This window comes from Leptodactylus fuscus, chromosome 1 (genome assembly GCF_031893055.1).
Source record: "Leptodactylus fuscus isolate aLepFus1 chromosome 1, aLepFus1.hap2, whole genome shotgun sequence".
NCBI classification, from domain to species: domain Eukaryota; kingdom Metazoa; phylum Chordata; class Amphibia; order Anura; family Leptodactylidae; genus Leptodactylus; species Leptodactylus fuscus.
This window is the reverse complement of record NC_134265.1, coordinates 338269954-338291010: the sequence shown is the minus strand read 5'-3', so window position 1 is coordinate 338291010 and position 21057 is coordinate 338269954. Positions and strand designations below refer to the sequence as shown.

Sequence of the window (21057 nt, the reverse complement as noted above, 5' to 3'; positions counted from 1 at the left end):
GCGACTAGAGGCTGTTATCTTTGCAAAAGGAGGATGTACTAAATATTAATGTCACTTTTCTGTTGAGGTGCCCATACTTTTGCACCAGTCAAATTTTGGTTTAATGCATATTGCACATTTTCTGTTAGTACAATAAACCTCATTTCAATCCTGAAATATTACTGTGTCCATCCGTTATTAGATATATCAAACTGAAATGGCTGTTGCAAATACCAAAATATTTAGAACTAAAAATGATTAAGATTAATAGGGGTGCCCAAACTTTTTCATAGGACTGTAGATAGATAGATAGACAGACAGACAGACAGACAGACAGACAGACAGACAGACAGATAGATAGATAGATAGATAGATAGATATGAGATAGATAGAAAGATAGGTAGATAGGAGATAGAGATAGAGATAGATAGATAGATAGATAGATAGATAGATAGATAGATAGATAGGAGATAGATAGATAGATAGATAGATAGATAGATAGATAGATAGATAGATAGGAGATAGATAGATAGATAGAATTTAGGAATAAAAGCAAGACATGAGAATTTTCAAAAACAGAACATTTCATTATGAATAGTAAGAGTTCCTGTATTCAACAATTAAATATAAAATCTCACAAAAATATATTATCATATTATATTATATATTAAATATATTATCATAATTTTTAACTATCTGTATTAGATTATTATTTATCGAGTAATTTGGTTAGATATTGCATTTCTTTCACTCTTGCTCGATGTCTCTTTGTAGGCTGTGTTCACACACTGCATGATTTTAGCATTCTTGTGTTTATTAGGACTGATGTCTATGAAAAATGCAGATTTGTAATGGAGTCACAATACAGCACCCATAGACTTCTGTGTTCCGTTGGACGTGTTGGAGGTATTTTTGTGTTACATTATAATTTACTGTATATTATATACTGTTACATAATAATAATAATAATAATAATAATAATAATAATAAATTTTATTTATATAGCGCCAACATATTCCGCAGCGCTGTACAATTTGTAGGGTTCAAATACAGACAGAAAGATACATTACAAAGAAAGTCATTTCACACAATGGGACTGAGGGCCCTGCTCGCAAGAGCTTACAATCTATGAGTAATAATTAAAGATGTACATAAAATAATTATAACACATATTAAATTTAGATATCCATACGAACCTATGCATGAATGCTAAATTCATTTGGGATGTAATATGCTGCGATTTTCAATAAATGCCTATTGCACTATTATAATTTTCTTACTATATAACTAATATAAGACGTGTACAGTGAGATCTAGAAGAAAATGAAATCTTCGATGCAAAATGAAAATGAGAATTTACCAAACTGTCTTGCTGATGTTCTCAGCACCTCTCTCTGTCTGTGGTTGTGTAGGTCTTTGCTATGGAAAGGCAGAGGTTATTATATAAAGTATCCCTCCTACCTGGAATTTTGTACTGTCACCTTCAAATAAGGGAGACCCACCTACACATGAGTCACAAGAACAATAGTGAAGATTCATATGGTGCCAAAACAAATGAAATATGATATGTCCCTCTACTGCTAAACCCTCAGAGTGAATATCTATAGTGGATTGTTCTTTGTAGTCATGTATATACAATGTCGTCATACTGCACAAGTATTGCAGAGGAACACTAGGCCCGCAGAATAAGTCAGTTATGTGCATGTGCACCTATTGGTAGAAAATGCAATATAATAAAAGTACAGGATGTACAGGATATATAGACACCGGAGAATTCATAGCATAGACATACATGTCCCGTCTGGAGGACGCAGATCTGAGTTGAATACATACGCGACTAAAGCTAGGAGCTATCACAGCTCAGCTCCTTGCTTTGCCGCTGCACTCCAGCTAGTGGCTGTGTAGAAGCAATATGATGACGTCACATCGCACCTACAACTGTGTTAGCAAGACTGCGGAGAGAGCGGCGGAGGAGCGAGGAAAAGGTGAGTATAAGTGGTATATGTGTGTAGACATTGAGGTGGAACATGAAACTGGGGGCAGATGAAGGAGGGGACGGCATGACACTGGGGGCAGAGATGGGGGGGCATGATTCTGGGGCAGAGATGGAGGAACATGAATCTGTGGGCAGATATGGGGGGGCATGAATCTGGGGCAGAGATGAGGGGACATGAAACTGGGGGCAGAGATGGAGGGGACATGAAACTGGGGGCAGATGAAGGAGGGGATGGCATGACACTGGGGGCAGAGATGGGGGGGACATGAATCTGGGGGCAGAGATGGGGGGCATTAATCTGGGGGCAGAGATGGAGGGGACATGAAACTGGGGGCAGATGAAGGGTGTATATGAAACTGGGGGAGAGATAGAGGGGGGACATATAATTTACGGGTTACTGTAGGAGGATTATACTGTGTGGGGGCACATGGAAAATGAATGAGAGTGGGCGGGGTCAACATAAAAGTGGGTGGAGCAAAATTTGCCACGGCGCGCTACACGCGTGACACATTTTGTCCCTCTTTCAGTTCTTCAAAAGTTGGGAAGTATGGTATAGAACATATCAAAGTCAGCTGTGACATCACCTATTGTCAGGAGTGGGTGTAATCATGGGTCACCATGGGTGATATCCAGGGGTGAACTTACCCCTTTCGCCGCCCAAGGAGCAGAGGGGGCATGGCAGAGGGGGCGGGGCTTAGCACCGTTCGCCGGCAGAGAGCAGGCACGGAGAAGACCTGCTCTCTGCCTGAGCGTGAGAGGAGGCTGCTGGAGCAGTGGCCAGTGGCCTCCCCAAACCACCGCTCGGTGCTAAGCCAGTCCAGGACAGCTTGTCCTGGACTGGCTTAAGTAACCAAAAATGCCGCCCTCCCTGAGGCCCTGACACAGCGCCGCCTGAAGCGCTCGCTTCAGGTCGCCTCATGGGAGATGCGGCGCTGGTGATATCAACAGAGGTGTGAGCTTATATTGTAAACCTGTCTATCTTGTTGGTGATACAAATGAGGTAACTGCTACAATGAAAATATCATACAGAATGGGCTAGTATCAGGCTACATTGAGAGCCTCAGTGCTCGCTGAATATCAGTGGAGGAAAAAGTCCTTCAAAGATACTGCACTTTTTTAAAATATAGATAATGACATGGAACATTAAAAATAAAATCATCAAAAATTCTTTAAAAAATGTGTGTCTCATTAAAACTTGGTATAAAAAAAATAAGCTGTTTTTGTTGATACATTCCCTTTAACAAATCTCTGCAGAAATGGAGATCTGGTTTTCAATCCATAGAATGTTAACTTACAGTATGTTGGGGATTTTTGCAGCAAATTTCATATATTGCGATGCATAGTGTAAAACATATAGATCATGGCATAGATTTCATAGACAATTAGGGGAGTTCTTTGCTAGTGGTGTGTTTTTTTGCATAAAATTTATCCAAAATGGCTCACGCTCAGGGACGTAACAATCATGGTCACAGGGAATGTGACCACGACCGGGGCAGATGAGGTACAGGGCCCACAGCCAGCTGGAGATAGCTGGGGCCCAGGACTACTATGACAAGAATACCCCTGAAAATAATTGTTTTCCTCGGGGCAAAACACTAAGAAACAGCAGTTTGTGAATTTACAGATACAGAATTTACTGATACAGTTTTGATGCGATAGTAACTGCATCAGAAATGCACCATGTGAACATACCCTTAAAGATACCCCTAAAGCATTCTATACTTCACATCCAGGACATATAAAAAGTCACCTTTTACCATCGCCAGTCTCCCTTAGTGGTCCCCATATAATATCAAGCTCCATAGTGGTCCAACACACAGTATATGGTTTCCCAGTGAGCTAACACAGTATAATACTCTCCAATGGCCCCCAATTTATAATGCTCTTCAGTGGCCCCCAGAACCCAATAGTGTTCCAAAGTGGCTCCTAGACTTCTGGTTCTTTTTTCCCTCGACATCGGCCATTAGAAGAGAATTAGGATCCCCCCATAAGTAAGCATTAGATGTAAACTTGAAACCAGGGGGTTCAGCTGGCATACATATCATGTGTATGGCCAGCTATACTTTGCCATAACAACCCAGAAGACAGGTTTATGTCAGGGATGTAGCCAGTGGTGTAACTAGGAATGGTGGGGCCCCGAGGTAAACTTTTGACATGCCCCCCCCACACACACACACCGATACCGACGCCGAAGACCTCGACCGGCCCGCTCCTACACATTCCTGTGCGCTCTATTAGCCCCCATAGTGGCCCCTCCACACAGTATTATCCCCCATAGTGGCCCCTGCACACAATAGTATGTCCCTTAGTGGCCCCTGCACACAGTATTATCCCCCATAGTGGCCCCTGCACACAGTATTATCCCCCATAGTGGCCCCTGCACACAGTATTATGTCTCTTAGTGGCCCCTGCACTCAGTATTATGTCCCACTGTGGACACCCATAAACAATTATTATACTCTGGGGTCTTTTCAGACCCCAGAGAATAATAATCGGAGACCCAGGGGGAGAAAAACATTTTAAAAAACTCTGTTACTCACCTATCTCCCGGCTCTTGCGCTGTCGGCCTCCGAAGTAGTCGATCTTCAATGACGTCAGACGTCACATAACCTGGGACGCAGGCCGGGGTCATAAGACGTCAGACAACTAGGCCAAAGTCTGCCCAGATCGTGGAGAAGTAAGTAACAGTGTTTTTTATGTTTCTTACCTCTCCCGGTCCGCCAATCATTATACTCGGGGGTCCGAAAAGACCCCCGAGTATAATGATAGTCGCGGTAGCGGCTGTCACCGGGCCCCTAATGTCCCGGGCCCTGTGGCAGCTGCCTCTGCTGCTATGGCGGTAGTTACGCCACTGGATGTAGCTACAAAGGGTACAAACCAATCGATACTGGAGCCTCGGGGGACTCTAAGGAATCTCTATAACATAAGAAGACACCAGTATAATAAACAGCACATGGTGAATGGGAACCCCATTACACATTTTGCATTGAGGCCTACGTCACACCTCGGTTGATGTGCAGTGATAGCATTCTTGGGATATACTTCTTGTCATTACCCCTATACTAATATCACGACAAAGATTTTTCACACCAACTGTGAATCACAAGTACAAAACAAACCTCACAGAATAACATCTATAAAATAGTGGGTGGCCATTCTGGGGATTACCTTACACGATGAGGCGTGTGATAGAGATCTGATCTACCAGTGTAGGCCTCAGTTAGCAGATCTGTGATACTCGGGTATTTTGCAAGAATTTCCTCTCGGTAATGATGTAATGTTTTTTTAAAATTAATTTATTTATTTATTTATATTATAGACATATAAAGTCCATGTCAATTATTTACTTACATATATAGCCTATTTCTTAAGAAAAATATATTGATCATTATAAATTCAGTGAGTCCTAGTCCAGAAACTTCAAGTCCGGATTAACCGTCAGCCTTCGTTCAGTGGTTGTATATTGTTTATGCCTTGTAAATTGTATATGAAACCTTGAACATGGCGCTAAACAATCCGAATGGGCTGAGGAACATAAAAGAAACCATCAAATATAAGTATTGGTTTAAGAAAGTTCAGAAAGGAAGCGTACAAAGCCGAGCAGCTGCAAGGTGGAACGGCCGTAGCGTTGTAGAGCGAGGAGTGTGAGAAGGTTTGGTAAGGGGTAGAGCTTACTACACAAGAGTCGTACAAGTTACTTGAAGTGGTTTATATCTTTTTATCTTAAACTGATACCAAGATTGTAAACAAGACGGTTTTAGTTGATCCTGAACAAAGAATTTGAAGAGGTGAAAGAGAATTATATCATGTTCAGCCCATGCACAGTACATGTGACATTCAGTGGGTTTGGCAGACCGTGCGTGTGTATGGCGTACCCTCGGTTCTCAAGTGCGAGATTGCCTGGCAGAAGCTTTCACCACTTTCCAAGTCAGAACCAAAGGACTGCTAAGTCAATGACAGTCTATATGTTTTGGGGAATTATTAAGAGGCTCTGGCATGAGTGTAGGCCTCAACTCACATCTACTCCAGTCCCTCTTTTCCCCAATCCTTGGCATAAGTTATATGAAATCTCACAGACTTGGGGACTGTACCCGAGCCCATCAAGATTCCCAATCCACTCTGCCCAATGCCTAATAAATGGCAAACAGGATGCAGGAGCTGAGAATTTACCAACACGTGAACCAAGTTGAGGCTCATTGAAGCGACTTTCTTTGCACAGCCCAGTTGGTACACCTGGGCCAATGTCCTTTCTCTTCATTTGGTGTGTGAAAAAAACTGTTTAAGGCCGGGGCCTCATGTTGTAGGAAAAAATGCTATGCGTTATCGCCACGATTTTTTCTGCAGCATTTTTTGTAGTGATTCACTGCATGGGGCCTTAGTCTAAGGGCCAGGTTGCTGGAGGAGGAAAAAGAGAAGGCTTCAATCTTTACTACTGTGTAAGCGGCCATTTTTCTTGAGGCCGCAGGCATGCGCAGTCAGTTCTGCCCGAGGCCTATAAGTTTCACCGCCTGCGCCGGAAGAAGATGCATGAAGAAGATGGAGGCGGCACTGGATCGTTCTCTCGCAGCATTGGGGATGCCCCCAGTACTGTTTGAGCGCTGGGGCCCACCCCCAGTGCTGCGAGATAACTCATTTGCATACCGACGGAAAACAGAATTTTAACCGAACGGCGGGGTGAAGAAGACATCTAAAGGTAGGAAAAGAATAGCCTTTCTTAAGACTATTCCAATGTGTCAAAGTTTTTAATGGTAGAATCCCTTTAATTAATGGAAAAAATACACAAAATGGATATTTGTATTGATCAACCAAATGGGGTTACAGAGATAAGCCACTGCCAGGCACATATATCTTTTGGTTGTGGGTCCATATATGGTAGATATTTTTAGCTGATGATCCATATACTGTTCAGGGTCCCCACCCAGCGCCGCACCTCCCATGAGGCGACCTGACGCGACTGCCTCAGGCGGCGCTATGCCGGGCCCCCGGGGAGGGCTCCATTTTTGCTGACCTAAGCCAGTCCATGACAAGCTGTCCTGGACTGGCTTAGCGTCACCGTCTTGGCAGCCTGGCACGGGAAGCAAGCGGTGGATTGGGGAGGCCCTGTGGACGCAGCGCTGCTCCACTGGCCTCCCCTCATGCTCAGGCAGAGAGCAGGTCCTCTCCCTGCCTGCTCTCTGCCTGCTAACGCCGCCCCGTCTGCTCCTCCCCGCCCCCCTATGCTCCACTCCGCCCCCCTTCACTTCGCCCCGCCCTCTCCACTCCACCCACTCCTCCCAGGGGGGGGGCTTTCTGTTGTCCGCCTCAGGCGGCATAAAAGCTAGGTTCACCCCTGTCCCCACCCCAAAAAGGATATGGGAGTTACCTCTCCAAAAAAATACAGGAGAAAACTTACTATTACTGTCTAATACTAAATGTATTAGATTAGGTAGTCTGAAGATGTGCCAAGTGTATCATAGTGGCTCACACTGTTTTCTAAGGATGTGCCAAATTTATTATAGTGGCTCACACTGTTATGATAAATTTGCGAAATCTTTACACATTTATATATACTCCTATTGGTTGACTTTACAGTAAAATTTGCACAAATTGTTGTCCCATTTTAAGCCAAGCCCTCTCCCCACTAAGTCATGCCTTCTGCCCCTTTAAACCTGGCCACACATTCGTTTAAAGATGGCTACTTTGTTTCAGAAAATAAGTAAAATACTTTGCCTCATTCCCATCTAATCCTACACCTGCTGATGTTGAAACTCACAATTCTAGAAACCAGAATATACAAAATTTGGCAAAAATGTATGAAATGGTATAAAACTGATATTTATATCCTGGACAACTCTTCTAGTAACTATCTATCCATGCTGTATCGGCTCCCATGATCTTGTCTGGAAGACACTTTAATGGTAGATGCTAAAACCATAGGACTGCTGTAAGGGCTTCAGATTTTTCAGTGAATGTTTTTGGCAAACGTGTTACAAAGCTTTATTGGTTCAGACAATCCACTAACTGAATGAAACTTAGTGGAGAGACACAAAGCCATTTGGTAACTGAGTTTCATAAAGATGTTGGTTATGTCTCTGACAACCGCAGGCCCCACTTCCTTCCCTACCTCTGCAAGAGTATTCAGTCCCACTGCAGGAACAAATGTAATGTAGTGTGAGCTATTGTAATGGACAAGAATTATGTGCAATTCACAATATATACAGTATATGCAAGACTGTTGACGCACTTTTCTTTTTGCATTGACCATGCTCATATGTAATATGGGTATTTTTTTTATATAACTTGTGTATTGCCTCCTTAAATGGGCAGGTCCACCTAGAATGGGAAGAAACTGATTGAGTGATATATTCCGGTCAACAATCTCTGGAAAGGGGGAGGAAGCCCGGAGTCTGGAGAGGAAGGGTTTGTGAGCAGTGCTGGTATAAGGAACACTGCAACTTCACGGTAGCCCTGAAACAGGGAATAGTGAGCTGATAAAAGCAAAGTACCTTATTGGGGCATCTGAGGACAAGGGCAAGATATTGGCATTTAAAGAGAACCTTTCACCACCTCCAACAAGTCCATCTCCTTACACTATTTATTACCTGCTGCTCCACTAACTCTGGCACAGTTGAAATTTTTTCTCTAGCCCCCACCGTTCTGGAGCTGTCAATGCTGCTAGTTTTGGTGCCTGATATTCTATTTAGGCTCTGTAGTGTCAGGTGGGCGGTGTCAGGTAGGAGCCGACAAGGGGGGTGACTCTGAGCTCTAACACTGGATGCCTCTGATTGGACCTTTGAGTCACACACACCCTGTCTGACACAACCCTTCTGACATTAAATAACATATCAGCCACCAAAACTAACTGCACTTATTGCTCTCAAACAGTGGGGACTACAAGGTCCTCTTTAAAGAGAGTGATTTCAGGCTGCCGGACCTACCCATCCAACAAGCTCACCCCATTCTCATGGTGAATCTATTTTTTAAGAACTGCACATCCATTATCTGAAATCTATTGGTTGTTACTGTATCCTTTACCCAGTAAAGTTGTGCATGACCTGTTTTCCTGCCACCACAAGTTTCCTGAGTCTCATTTTTGTGACAACATCATAGGCACTCCAACCTCCATCTACCTCAGGAGGGCTGAAGACAATGATGAAGTGGCCTGGGGGAAGACTACCACCACCAAATGCACCAAAGGCCCCCTCAGTATTGCACCGGCCCAGGAAGAGAGCTGGAGGATTTGGTTGAGTCAATAAGGCACCATTACTCCCAGCCTCCAGGTTCCTCCAAAGGGTTGCTGCAACACGAGGCCAATTTACCATAACAGGTCAGAGCCTTGTAGTCGGAACACTTAGGTCAGCTCAGAGGTTAAGAACATCCGACCAAGTTATGAGTTGCCAAAGTGAAGAGGAGAATTGAGGTCTGGTAGCTCCCCTAGAGATCCTTCTACACACACAAGAGCGGGTGAAAATAGACACAGAAGCTATAGTTCAAAGAATAGGTTTTATTTATGATTCTGATCAAATGTTTCCGTCCTGTTAATAATAATGACTCGCTGGTAACTTGACTTTGACTTAAACACTATGGGATATCCATTGAAAACAAGTACAAGGGAAGAGTTGTGATTCTGCCTATGGCAACCAATAAGGTTATGTCTCTTATGTTTAAAAAAAAAAAAAAAAAATTGGAAAATTAAATCTGCTATCACATTGTTATAGGGAATTTCATTTTTTTCAAATGTACTGGTTTGGGGAAACTCACATCAACTTTTGATGAATTTGGTGGATTAGAGAGAATGACAGGAGCTTCCGCCTTCTGTGTTAGCAGTTGCTGGTGACCGCTGATCAATGGGAACCTCCACCGATTAGTTTTAGATAAATCTCATATTCAATAGGTTTTCTATCCATTACCTGGACAACCACCTTAATGATCAAGTTTTTTTTTTTTAGTTTACATGTAATATTTGTCACCATATTTTCTTATGTAATGTCTAATTCCCCTTTTACAGACTTGTCGCTGAACAGATACAGTACTTATAGATACTTCATAGTGAGTGATGTTTTTCGATTTGTGGGCCAACACAGTCTCCATATAGTTCAGTGGATTCCTAGCCACTGTTGGATTGCCTCTTCCCACTGAGGTCTAGGCAAGTCTATAAGGGCTAGTTCACACGGGGGCAAGGAGGCGGATTTTAACAGCGGATTTCGCCTCAAAATCTGCCTCCATACAATGGTGGTCTATGGAGACCACTAGCATTATTTTTTCTACTAGTGGCAACAAGCGAGCTGCCCTTTCTTCAGGCGGATTCCGCCTGGCGGCAGCAACCTCCGGCGCCGGCCCATTCATTTGAGCCGACTCCGGAGTGGAAAGCCGCGACCGCGACGGTCGTGGCAGGCTGGTTTTGACCCGAGAGTGACACGGCACCCCGTGTCACTCTCAGTGCCAAAATCTGCCCCCTGTGTGAACAAGCCCTAAGATGGGGATATCTTTAGTGAAACTTCGGGGTCCCTGGAGTAATAGTTTATACACAATATATAACCAATTAATACAATTTACGCAAATATTTTTCATATTGCGCCTGTTCTTGTAGTAATCTCATTCTGAAACTCAGGGCAAGTATTTCACTTTAACTGCAGCTGCAACTCATATTAAAATGGAGAAAATTGTTGTATTGAGGTAATTCAAGCAGAATTCTATGTATATGTTATTCATTGAACATCATGTCATTTTTAGGTCGATGGTTGTATACTGATTTATATCTGTAGGGGTTAGAAATCTGCTTTCTAATACAGAGCGCCAAATTTTCTGTATTGACGTACTTAAAGGTGTTTTCCAGGACTTATATACCATTGGCAGGTAATCTGTATGTGATTAGTGGGGATGGGCCCTTGCTGCTCATCTGTTCAAACAGGCTAAGGAGTTCACAGTCGCCTCAGTCTCTTCCCTGTGCTGATGACATCACAGAGCAAACCGACTGTTGCAATACTGAGCATTGCCCCTAGGATATGTATGGCACTGTGCTTGGTATTAAGTCAAGAGGCTGCAAAACATACTCAAATGCTGCAGCCTCTTCAACCAGTTTGGAGGGTAGAAGCCCTACCAAACACATATTGAAGACCTGCCTGAAGGACAAACCAATATTCAGTATAAGTTCCTTTAAATGACACTGTTCTTGCTGCCCACAAATACCAATAAGTAAGCTTTTGAGCACACTGCATACTGTTTTATTAATAAATATATTATATAAACAGTTTGCAGTAAGCTCCATCTAGTGGTAGCTGCAGGCAATCTGAATTCAGAATAAGTTGTGTGCATATGTTAGGAATGTCCATGCACCCTTACATATCACACACAGAGAAACAGCAGTAGCATGGAGGACAATATACAGCAGTAGTGAGCAACATTAGTTGGAGACAGTTGAAAACTTACTAGAAGTAACAGCAGCATGGAGAACATTATACAGCAGTAGTGAGCAACGTTAGTTGGAGACAGTTGAAAACTTACTAGAAGTAACAGCAGCATGGAGAACATTATACAGCAGTAGTGAGCAACGTTAGTTGGAGACAGTTGAAAACTTACTAGAAGCAACAGCAGCATGGAGGACATTATACAGCAGTAGTGAGCAACGTTAGTTGGAGACAGTTGAAAACTTACTAGAAGCAACAGCAGCGTGGAGGACATTATACAGCAGTAGTAAGCAGTGTTACTGTGGATCCAAGCGTTACTTGGAAACAGTAGACAACTTACTAGAAGCAGCAGCAACATTTGTATGTGTCAGTTTAATATTCTTTCTAGCTATTCCTCCTCCTACCACCTCTCCATAGACTTCTATAGACAGCAGCTGTAACCAGTGAGCTATACATTATATACCACTGACTTCAGAATGAGTGATCAGTGCAAGGGAGGAAATAGAGTCTGATCAGTGGACGGAGAGTCATTTTATGGAATAGGTTTCTTATATGTATTTTTAATGGAAGATATACTTTAACCCTTTGTCATTCTTGGAGCTCTAGTATGAAGAAACAAAATGGTGTTTCATGGTGGACCTTCAGTTTAAAGCAGAACTTAAATATAAAACTAGTGATTTATAGGATGTCTGAATATTGATCTGGGCACGTAGAAGTAGAGCACCAGGTGCTTTTGTGGCACTGATTCATTGTAACAAGAACATACAAACAACACATCAATGCACATCCTATGGTTTTCATGTGGTTCCATTGCCAAATCTACATAGACCTTCTATCTCTACTACTTCCTGCAGAGAGGTACGTGCAGGTTACATCAGCTCATATCTGTATTCTATTTTCTAGATGTATTATTTCTTCTAAAAGTCAAATAAATATGTTATTTATATCGTGGCTACCATCATATCTTTGCAGAATTTGTCATGGTCTCCAAAATACATTAAAACTTCTGCAAAAAAATTGCAATAGTATATCAGAAAATATGAAGCTTAAGTGATATTATACATGTGTTAAAAAAAGAGCTCCATGAAACAAAGTTTTTTCACATGTCCTGGACGGTGAAGCAGTTCAAATAATTTTGCACTCGTTGACCGAGAAACGCTTCCGCCTCGCCCTTTTCTTGGCTTGGTTGACTGCAGTCCTGACAGCACATTCAAAGACTTGCTGGACTCCCCGGTTACTTAGAGCTGAACACTCCAAGTATCCTTTGGCTCGAACATCTTGTGCCAGCTGTTTACCATCTGCAGGGCTGATACATGGCACTCGTAAGTGGCTCAGCTCTCTCTGATCAGTCTGGGTGGCGATGACGAGCACTGGTACGTGGGGGAGATTTTGTTTTACTTCGGCAATCCACTTGTGTCTCACATTAAGAAAAGAAGAGTGGTTGGCTACGGAGAAACACAACAAGACAATGTCCGCGTGCTGTAGGGAAATGGGGCGAATACTTTTGAATGCATCATTGCCCGCCGTGTCCCAGAGTCCAAGGCTTATCTGGACTCCATCCATGAAAACATCCACTCCTGTATTCTCATAGACAGTCGGTTTATAGGAGTCCGGAAAGGTCTCAGATGTGAAGCGGACAAGAAGTGAAGTCTTCCCCACAGCAGCATCTCCAACCAACACACATTTAATGGCGTTCATCTTCCTACAATGAGAGATATCTGTAGCCGCTTAGCAAGAGACGAAACTCTCTTCCATCAAACCTTGGAAATTCAGCTTTTTGACAATATGCCAAAGAACCGCCTAGGAGTTCCTATATAAAGGCATTCCAACGTCTTCTGTTCCTTCTTACAGCAATCTCAAAGTCAGTGTTCTGGAAGAGAAAAGAAATAATCATTTTTAATGTTAAATATTCCATATTCCAAGACTAGAATCCTTACAATAGTCTTATATTTATCTTATAGTTGCTTTCTTCTTTGGAACCAGTAGATTGCGGTAAGTCTTAAGTTATGGGGCAAAGGTGATTTAAGGGAATGGATGTTCTGACAATGATAATGACGGATCGTGAAAGCAAGTTTTTCCTGAAAAGACCAAGTGCAAATGAAACCAAACCGTGCACAGAGTAAGGGTGCATTCACACTGAGTAAACGCTAGCTTATTCTGAACGTAAAACACGTTCAGAATAAGCGGCGTCTAAAGCAGCTCCATTCATTTCTATGGGAGCGGGGATACGAGCGCTCCCCATAGAGATGAATGGGCTGCTTCTTTCACTCCGTGCAGTCCCATTGAAGTGAATGGGGAGTGCCGGCGTATACGGCTAGCTCTGCTCATGCCGGAGCGTACACGCCGGCACTCCCCATTCACTTCAATGGGACTGCACGGAGTGAAAGAAGCAGCCCATTCATTTCTATGGGGAGCGCTCGTATCCCCGCTCCCATAGAAATGAATGGAGCTGCTTTAGACGCCGCTTATTCTGAATGTGTTTTACGTTCAGAATAAGCTAGCGTTTACTCAGTGTGAATGCACCCTAACAGTTTAATTTAGTATTTGGTCTGAACTTTCCTTATTCATGGATGGGGCATCTTACGTATTTTGTGGCCTACATTAATGGCTGATTTTCTTTCTCCTGCTCTATATGAGTGCACTTCATCCTGCCACATAATGGAACCTCATCTACGACCCTAAACACTGCACATTACATGCTATAGTATAGAAAGTCTATGTCCCATGCAGGCTACACAAGGTATACGTCCTGATTTCTGTATCTTTAGTTCACTATGGAGTTTTGTGCATGTCATAGACAGAAGATGAGAACTCCTGTTCTTAGTTATTCCTCAAAAATAAATATTTTACTGTGCAAAAGACGTACATGTATGCAGAAGAAGACAGCATGTGACCTGTACTCAAACATACACACGGGATAAGTATCTGCAGCCCTCTATTCTTGTACATTATACAGTTGACCATATACATAGGATTAATGTCTATGGATAAAGAATACCCCCGCTTCCTCCGCCGCTGACATCTTCCACTCGGGGATGAAGATCTTACACTAGATTCAGGTTTCTGTCCTTCAGCTCCGCATGAGAACCAAATAGACGGAGACCCTGCCCACTTAAAAAGCTGTTACGTTCGGAAACCTGCCGATTTTAAGTGGAATCTGGGATAGAGTTTCATACGGAGATTTAAACACTAGTGTGAACCTAGCGTTACTCTCCTCTCCCCATCTAAAAAACATGCATGTTAAGCTTAGCCAGGTGTGCATGTACATGGAGCAGCACGGTGGCTCAGTGTTTAGCACTGCAGCCTTGCAGTGCTGAGTCCTGGGTTCAAGTCCTGCCAAGAGTAACTTCTGCAAGGAGTTTGTATGTTCTCCCCGTGTTTGCGTGGGTTTCCTACGGGTACTCCGGTTTCCTCCCACACACCAAAGACATACTGATAGGGAATGTAGATTGTGAGCCCTATATGGGACAGTGACTGACAATATCTGTAAAGTACTGTGGAATATGATGGCACTATATAAGTAAGCATAATAATAATACGGAGGGTAAGGGGGAATTGCTGTATAATGTGAATGGCCAGCCTTGTTATGTTGTTATATCATTATCATGTAAAACAATTGGATCACTTTCAGAAGCAAAGTATTAAATGTTGCCTGAGACAAGACAATAATAAAAATCAGCAGACAAATCTCTATATATTTCTATTCGATACATGATTACTGGACCATTTAAAGTGTCTAAAAGGTTCTAAGAGCATGAACAAAGTACTGTATATATACAGTAATACACTATACACTATATACCACCGTACTATATAATAAGTAACACAAGGTAGATTTTTATCCACATCACATTCAAGTGTAAGTGTCTATTGTATATCAAACATCATCAAAAATCAGTAGGAATAAAACAACTTTTCACAATTCTAACATCTCAGGCTTTATGTCATTTACATAACAAAATATTTCCTCTTTAAAACATCTGAACGGACAACACCAATGCAAAGGTCACAAATATGCAATCCATGCGACCTCAGATTATTATATACTATACAATATCACACTCTTTACGCGGAGTGTTGAAAATCACACATCATATCAAAATATGAAGCACCATGGAATTGATGGTGCTATATAAATAAACAATAATAATAATAATAACAATACACGTAATAAACCTCACAAGGCCTCACATTGACCAAGCGTTCTGAAATACAGTTGTTACATTTCTTGCACTGGTTTTATTCTGTATTCCAGGATTAACAATTCCATATAACTATTTATTAATAATCTAGTAATGTAATATTGTATTTGCAGATGTAAATGAATATTTATTCTGAAATGTATTGTGACGACTGCTTATAAATGAAATACATAATATAAAGTATATAGGAGTGTATACATTGTAGGTTTGGACAGTATGCCGTACAGCATGACAGAACATCCACTTACTGTATACGTGAAGTCTTTATCCACATTCTGCAGTCGCCACAATGCAATAATATCTATCAGATGTAATGGCGCACTATCTACAAGGTTGTATTGAATCGTAATACTTCTTTACCTGTAGAGAGAGCAACAGACTGCTATTATTGCTGATCTGTGTGATGAATGATGGTGTATTAGTTATATATATATATATATATATATATATATATATATATATATATATATATAGTGTAAGGTATAAACGTTACAGCCATAGCAGAGCAGCATAGTATAGAATATATTGATATCCGTATATGTAGAAGTAGAATGATAGAATTGTAGAATTTGTTACTTACGCATAGACCTCTCTATAGTGTGGTGTTGTCTGGTTACATGAGGATAGTTATGTAGGTGCCAGACACTTAACCAGAATGTTCGATATACTAGAGACGACTATAGAATAGGTGACATGCTCTGATATATGATGGACATAGGATGGATGGTTAGACACCATAGAGAGATATATAAACAGACAGACCGATGTTATAGATAGCGATAGACAGACAGGTCTTTATTTCCATTATCATGTCACACGTAGAGATCTTTTACTAACATTCAGATGGTTTCAACTACAACTATTAAAGAAAGATGGAAGGAGATGCCAAGATTTCCCCACAAAATGTTAAGCCTTACGTAAAATAGGATGAAGTCTTATATACAGTCCTATGAAACTTCTGTTAGTACAATAAACCTCAATCCTGAAATATTACTGTGTCCATCAGTTATTAGATATATCAGACTGACATGGCTGCTGCAAACACCAAAATATTTAGAACTAAAAATGATTGAAATTAATAGGGGGGCACAAACTTTCTCATAGGACTGTAAAAGATATTTCTGCCCTATAAGCAATTAGATTAGTTTCCAATTTTAAGAGAAATATCACAATTTCAGTGTCACACTACAGACCTATCCGAAACGCGTCAGTCTGACGCCACGTTCCTGTTCCTGTTTCATGTGTGTGTCAATATCGATTTGGAGTTTAAACAAATAAAGAAGAAGTTTTGTATTTTCCGCTACGACCGGGCTGGAGTCAATTTTTATCTTATGGATTTGAAGCAAATACCATGGTTGTAGCGGGTACCATTTAACCCATAGTGTCCCATACAGCGGAACAGATTTGCCGCAGTTGTTACCGATCAAATAAATTAATATAAAATCGGTCAGATCATTAACAAAGATGAAGGTCTTTTATACCTAGGAAGGAAATTAATTTCTGAATATGGTCTACCTATCATAACACGTGTAATATCAACATGATCAATGATCCAATGTCATTCATTATTTTTTTTTGTATACATAAATAATTGTCTATAAACATTTGCTATGATGCTAATGTTATTGACTTTTTGCTTTACTAGTTGTATTGTAGTTTCCAAATAATGCATCAAAGTGAATCGGAGACAAATCCCAAAATTTTTTTTTTTTTTTTTATAGATTTTAGGATCGCAGTAAACAGGGGTTGTATTATGTCAATAGGATGAACTACGGATTACATTTTATATATATATATATATATATATATATATATATATATATATATATATATATATATATTGTACAGTAAGCAAGCTGATCTATGGCTTTTTCCGACCTACCTATCTATTGGGCCCAAAACAGGATTCTTCATGTATGCGATGTATAGAAAGTCTACTACTATTTTATTGTTTATTTTTAAGAATTATTAACCCTAAAGAGTCTACATTTTGCATTAAAATACAAAGTGGCAACTTCACCCATACATGAAGTAGTCTATTGTCATGTCAGGCTCACTGGACTATCCTCGCCTCTTTTGGTGCACCAGTCCATCTCTGTCCATTGGTGACATAGACCTATGTAATGTATATATATATATATATATATATATATATATATATATGCCCTTGTTACTTATGTTACGTCTATGATCTGTGGAAACAGGCACAATCCTCAGAAGCCCTTTGCTTACCCCATGAACATGTGGATGCTTCTTGTCTTCCTTCCTACCCTGAATGTCTGCACAGAATGGAGTCACAAACTTCCTGGTTTACTGTTTAAGTAAGCATTGCGTTACCTTGTACAGTATACAGAGGGCGGAGAGGATTACGGCCCTACACAATGTGGGTATTGAACATGTCATGAAGTAACCTTTAATAAATGGGCATCAAACAATACTAGTGAGTTGAGGGCTTAAAGTCTGGCGTAATACACTCTTCTTTTTTTATAAGGGTATTCTGAGACACAATTGAGTCCCTTACTTGAATCAGTAAAACCAGAGAGGCCAAAGAATGTCTCTCACTTTGGAGGACCCGATATGTCCATGCAGTACATGGACATCCCACTGATTTCATTAAGCACCATGCAGTGTTTCAATTCCCCTGTGGTGGCGCTGCAGAGGAACTGAACACTTACTGCCATGCCATACATTCATCAGAATCCAATACATTCACCTAAAATCCAACGGTGTACTGCATAAAGGACATGGTCAGGGGCCACACGGTGACTCAGTGATTAGCACTGTAGCTTTGCAGCGCTGGAATCCTGGTGTTCAAATCCCGCCAAGGGCAAAAAAATATCTGCAAGGAGTTTGTATGTTCTCCCAGTGTTTGCATGGATTTCCGTCCCATATTCCAAAGACATACTGATAAGGAAAAATGTACATTGTGAGCTCTATGTGGGGGTCACAATCTACATTTAAAAAAAAAAATAAAGGACATGGTCATTGCAAAAAGGAACCATAGTAATATATAAGACTATGAAAGTGTGACCTCGTTGACATCGTCTGAGCTTGTGTAAGGAGCGCTATCGCAAGTCCTTCCTTCCAACCGCGACCAGGCTGTATAATCTACATCAGTCCAAGTGAAGATCACTCCACACAGAGAACTAATGATTATGACTATGAAGTCTTCCTCTTTCTCTTCTGTTCCTTAGCTGCTATGGACTCCTAGTATATCTTCTCTTCTCAGCATATGAGTGTCTATGTCTGTAATATATTACTGTGTATTATCCTGTATCTGTATTACTAGGCTGCTGTAACATACTGAAATTTCCCCACTGTGGGACTATTAAAGGATTATCTTATCTTATCTTATCTTATAAAGGATGACATTTTGGGGGTAGAGATTTTTGTATACTTTTTACATACAGGACTCAAGTTTTCAACAAATACAAGATTTATTAGGCCAAAAAAAATAAGCGCTTACTCTTTGTGTGACAACTAGTACTTTCATACATATACTGTTTTGATCAGCTTTTATAAAATTTTTTTTGGGGGGTCCATGTGAAAAAAACAACACAATTTCATCCTTATTTTTGCACCTTGTTTTTACCGTGTTCACTTTGCATTAGAAATGACAGGTCAATCTTGTTCAGATCATTACAAATACAGCGATATTATATTTATATTGGTTTTATTATGTTTTACCTCATTTACTAATAATACGTTATTTTGTTGTAAATGAATGATTCTTCCGGGGTCACCGTATATTACTGTTCTGTTGACAGAAATATGGAAAGGCTCTTTATTTGCAGGGCAAGTTGTAGTTTTAATTGATATATATGATTTTTTTGATCCATTTTGTTGTTGTTTTTTTTTGGGGGGGGAGAGTGAGAAGATCAAAATACACTAATTTACTAATATTTTTTATAGTGTTCACTGTATGGGATAAATAATGCTATTTTTTGATAGTGCAGAATTATACACATACAGGGATACCTAATGTTTGTTTGTTTTATAGTAAAAGGTGGTGTTTTTTGCTTTTTTTATTTTACTTTATTTTAAACTATTTTAAATTTTTTGCTGTCCCTCTAGAGGACTTGAACCTGGGATCTGCTGTTCCCCAGTGCAGTGTACTGCCATACATCATATCGCATTACATTGCACCTAGACTCCCGACGTGCGATAGGGAAAGGCTGCAGCTTGGCCTCCTGGCTACCATGGCACTGACATGTTCCCTGCAATCTAATTGCAGGGATCCAAGGGTTGGCTGGGGGGGATCGTGCTCCTGAACCACCCACATGCTGTGATGGCTATTGAAAATGGCATCTGGAGAGTTAACCACCAGAGTCTGAGTATATTCGAGTCCCCGGTTCCAGCTGTGTAATACAGGCCTGTAAGTAATGCCATGAGCAAAGCACCTGTCATGTATAAGCTCAGCACGCCATAATAGTATGGTGTTGAGGGGGAAGGGGCTGTAGGTAGTATACCTGGCCATAGACATGAGAATTTATGGCTAAGGGGACAACCCAAACTGAGAAGTGAACTGTGGATGAAAGAGTGTTCAGATTAAATACAAAATTATGGATTAAAACTAGTGGTGTAACTAAAGTCTTGTGGGCCCGATGCAATCTTTTTAAGCCCCCTACATCATCCCTACAGCGAATTCTTGATAGTGATGGTTACGGGTGCTAAGGAGTTTAATCCACCTTAGTGTGGTTAGGGGAATCTATGGATCTCCTTGGTTTATGGGCCAGATGGAAGCTGCAATCTAATACTGATACCAGTGCTTATGGGCCCCCCAAGGCTCCTGGGCCCGGTGCAACTGCACCCTCTCAAGTTACGCCCCTGATTAAAACTATAGCAAAAACACATTCCATTTTTTCCGTATCGCTTTTCAAAGAAGGTCCGCAGCGTTTACGCTCACTATTTCACTATAACCACCTTTACAGCCCCTACAACAACCACATTCATGGTGTTAAACTGGCTCTAATAGACATCATTGACAATCTCGGTGTCCGAACCTGCAACCTAAAAAACCTATAACATGCCTTAATAATATGTCATATATCACGTTATGAAAGGTAGCCTCCACAAGGAAGGAAGGAAGCAATGACCAAGATACAGTAGTGACAGGCCACACCAAAAGCAAGATGCTTGGGAAAGTGGTGGGCCTAAAACCACATCGTCTTAAAAAAAAACAATTTCCAGTTCTGAAACTTTTGTTCTCCTCCTCGTTCTAGGGTTTCCAGATTTTCAGTAGAGAATATCCTAACTGCATGGCAAACCTTGGTGTAATCATACGGGCAACTTGCCCAAAAGCAGCGGTGATATCAAGTATTACTGTGGCCGGTCAAGGCCTGAGAGGTCTGCTTTGATACTAAAGGGCACCGAAATCATTGCCTAAAAGATAAATGCCGTTTGTTACATCATAATTGGTCTTAGAAACATTATATTATCCAATTTATGCAATTAGTTTCAATTAAAACTGTCAAAAACATGCAATAAAAATGCA

General features: G+C 41.1%; 1 protein-coding gene across 1 annotated transcript; it reads right to left on the bottom strand.

Moving 5' to 3' along the window:
* Positions 1–12475: 12475 nt before the first annotated feature.
* RHOH (ras homolog family member H) lies at positions 12476–13059 on the bottom strand. The gene has a single exon (XM_075266464.1). It carries the CDS (start codon positions 13057–13059, stop codon positions 12487–12489), a length of 573 nt encoding a protein of 190 aa, XP_075122565.1. The 3' UTR covers positions 12476–12486.
* Between the last annotated feature and the right edge of the window lie 7998 nt (positions 13060–21057).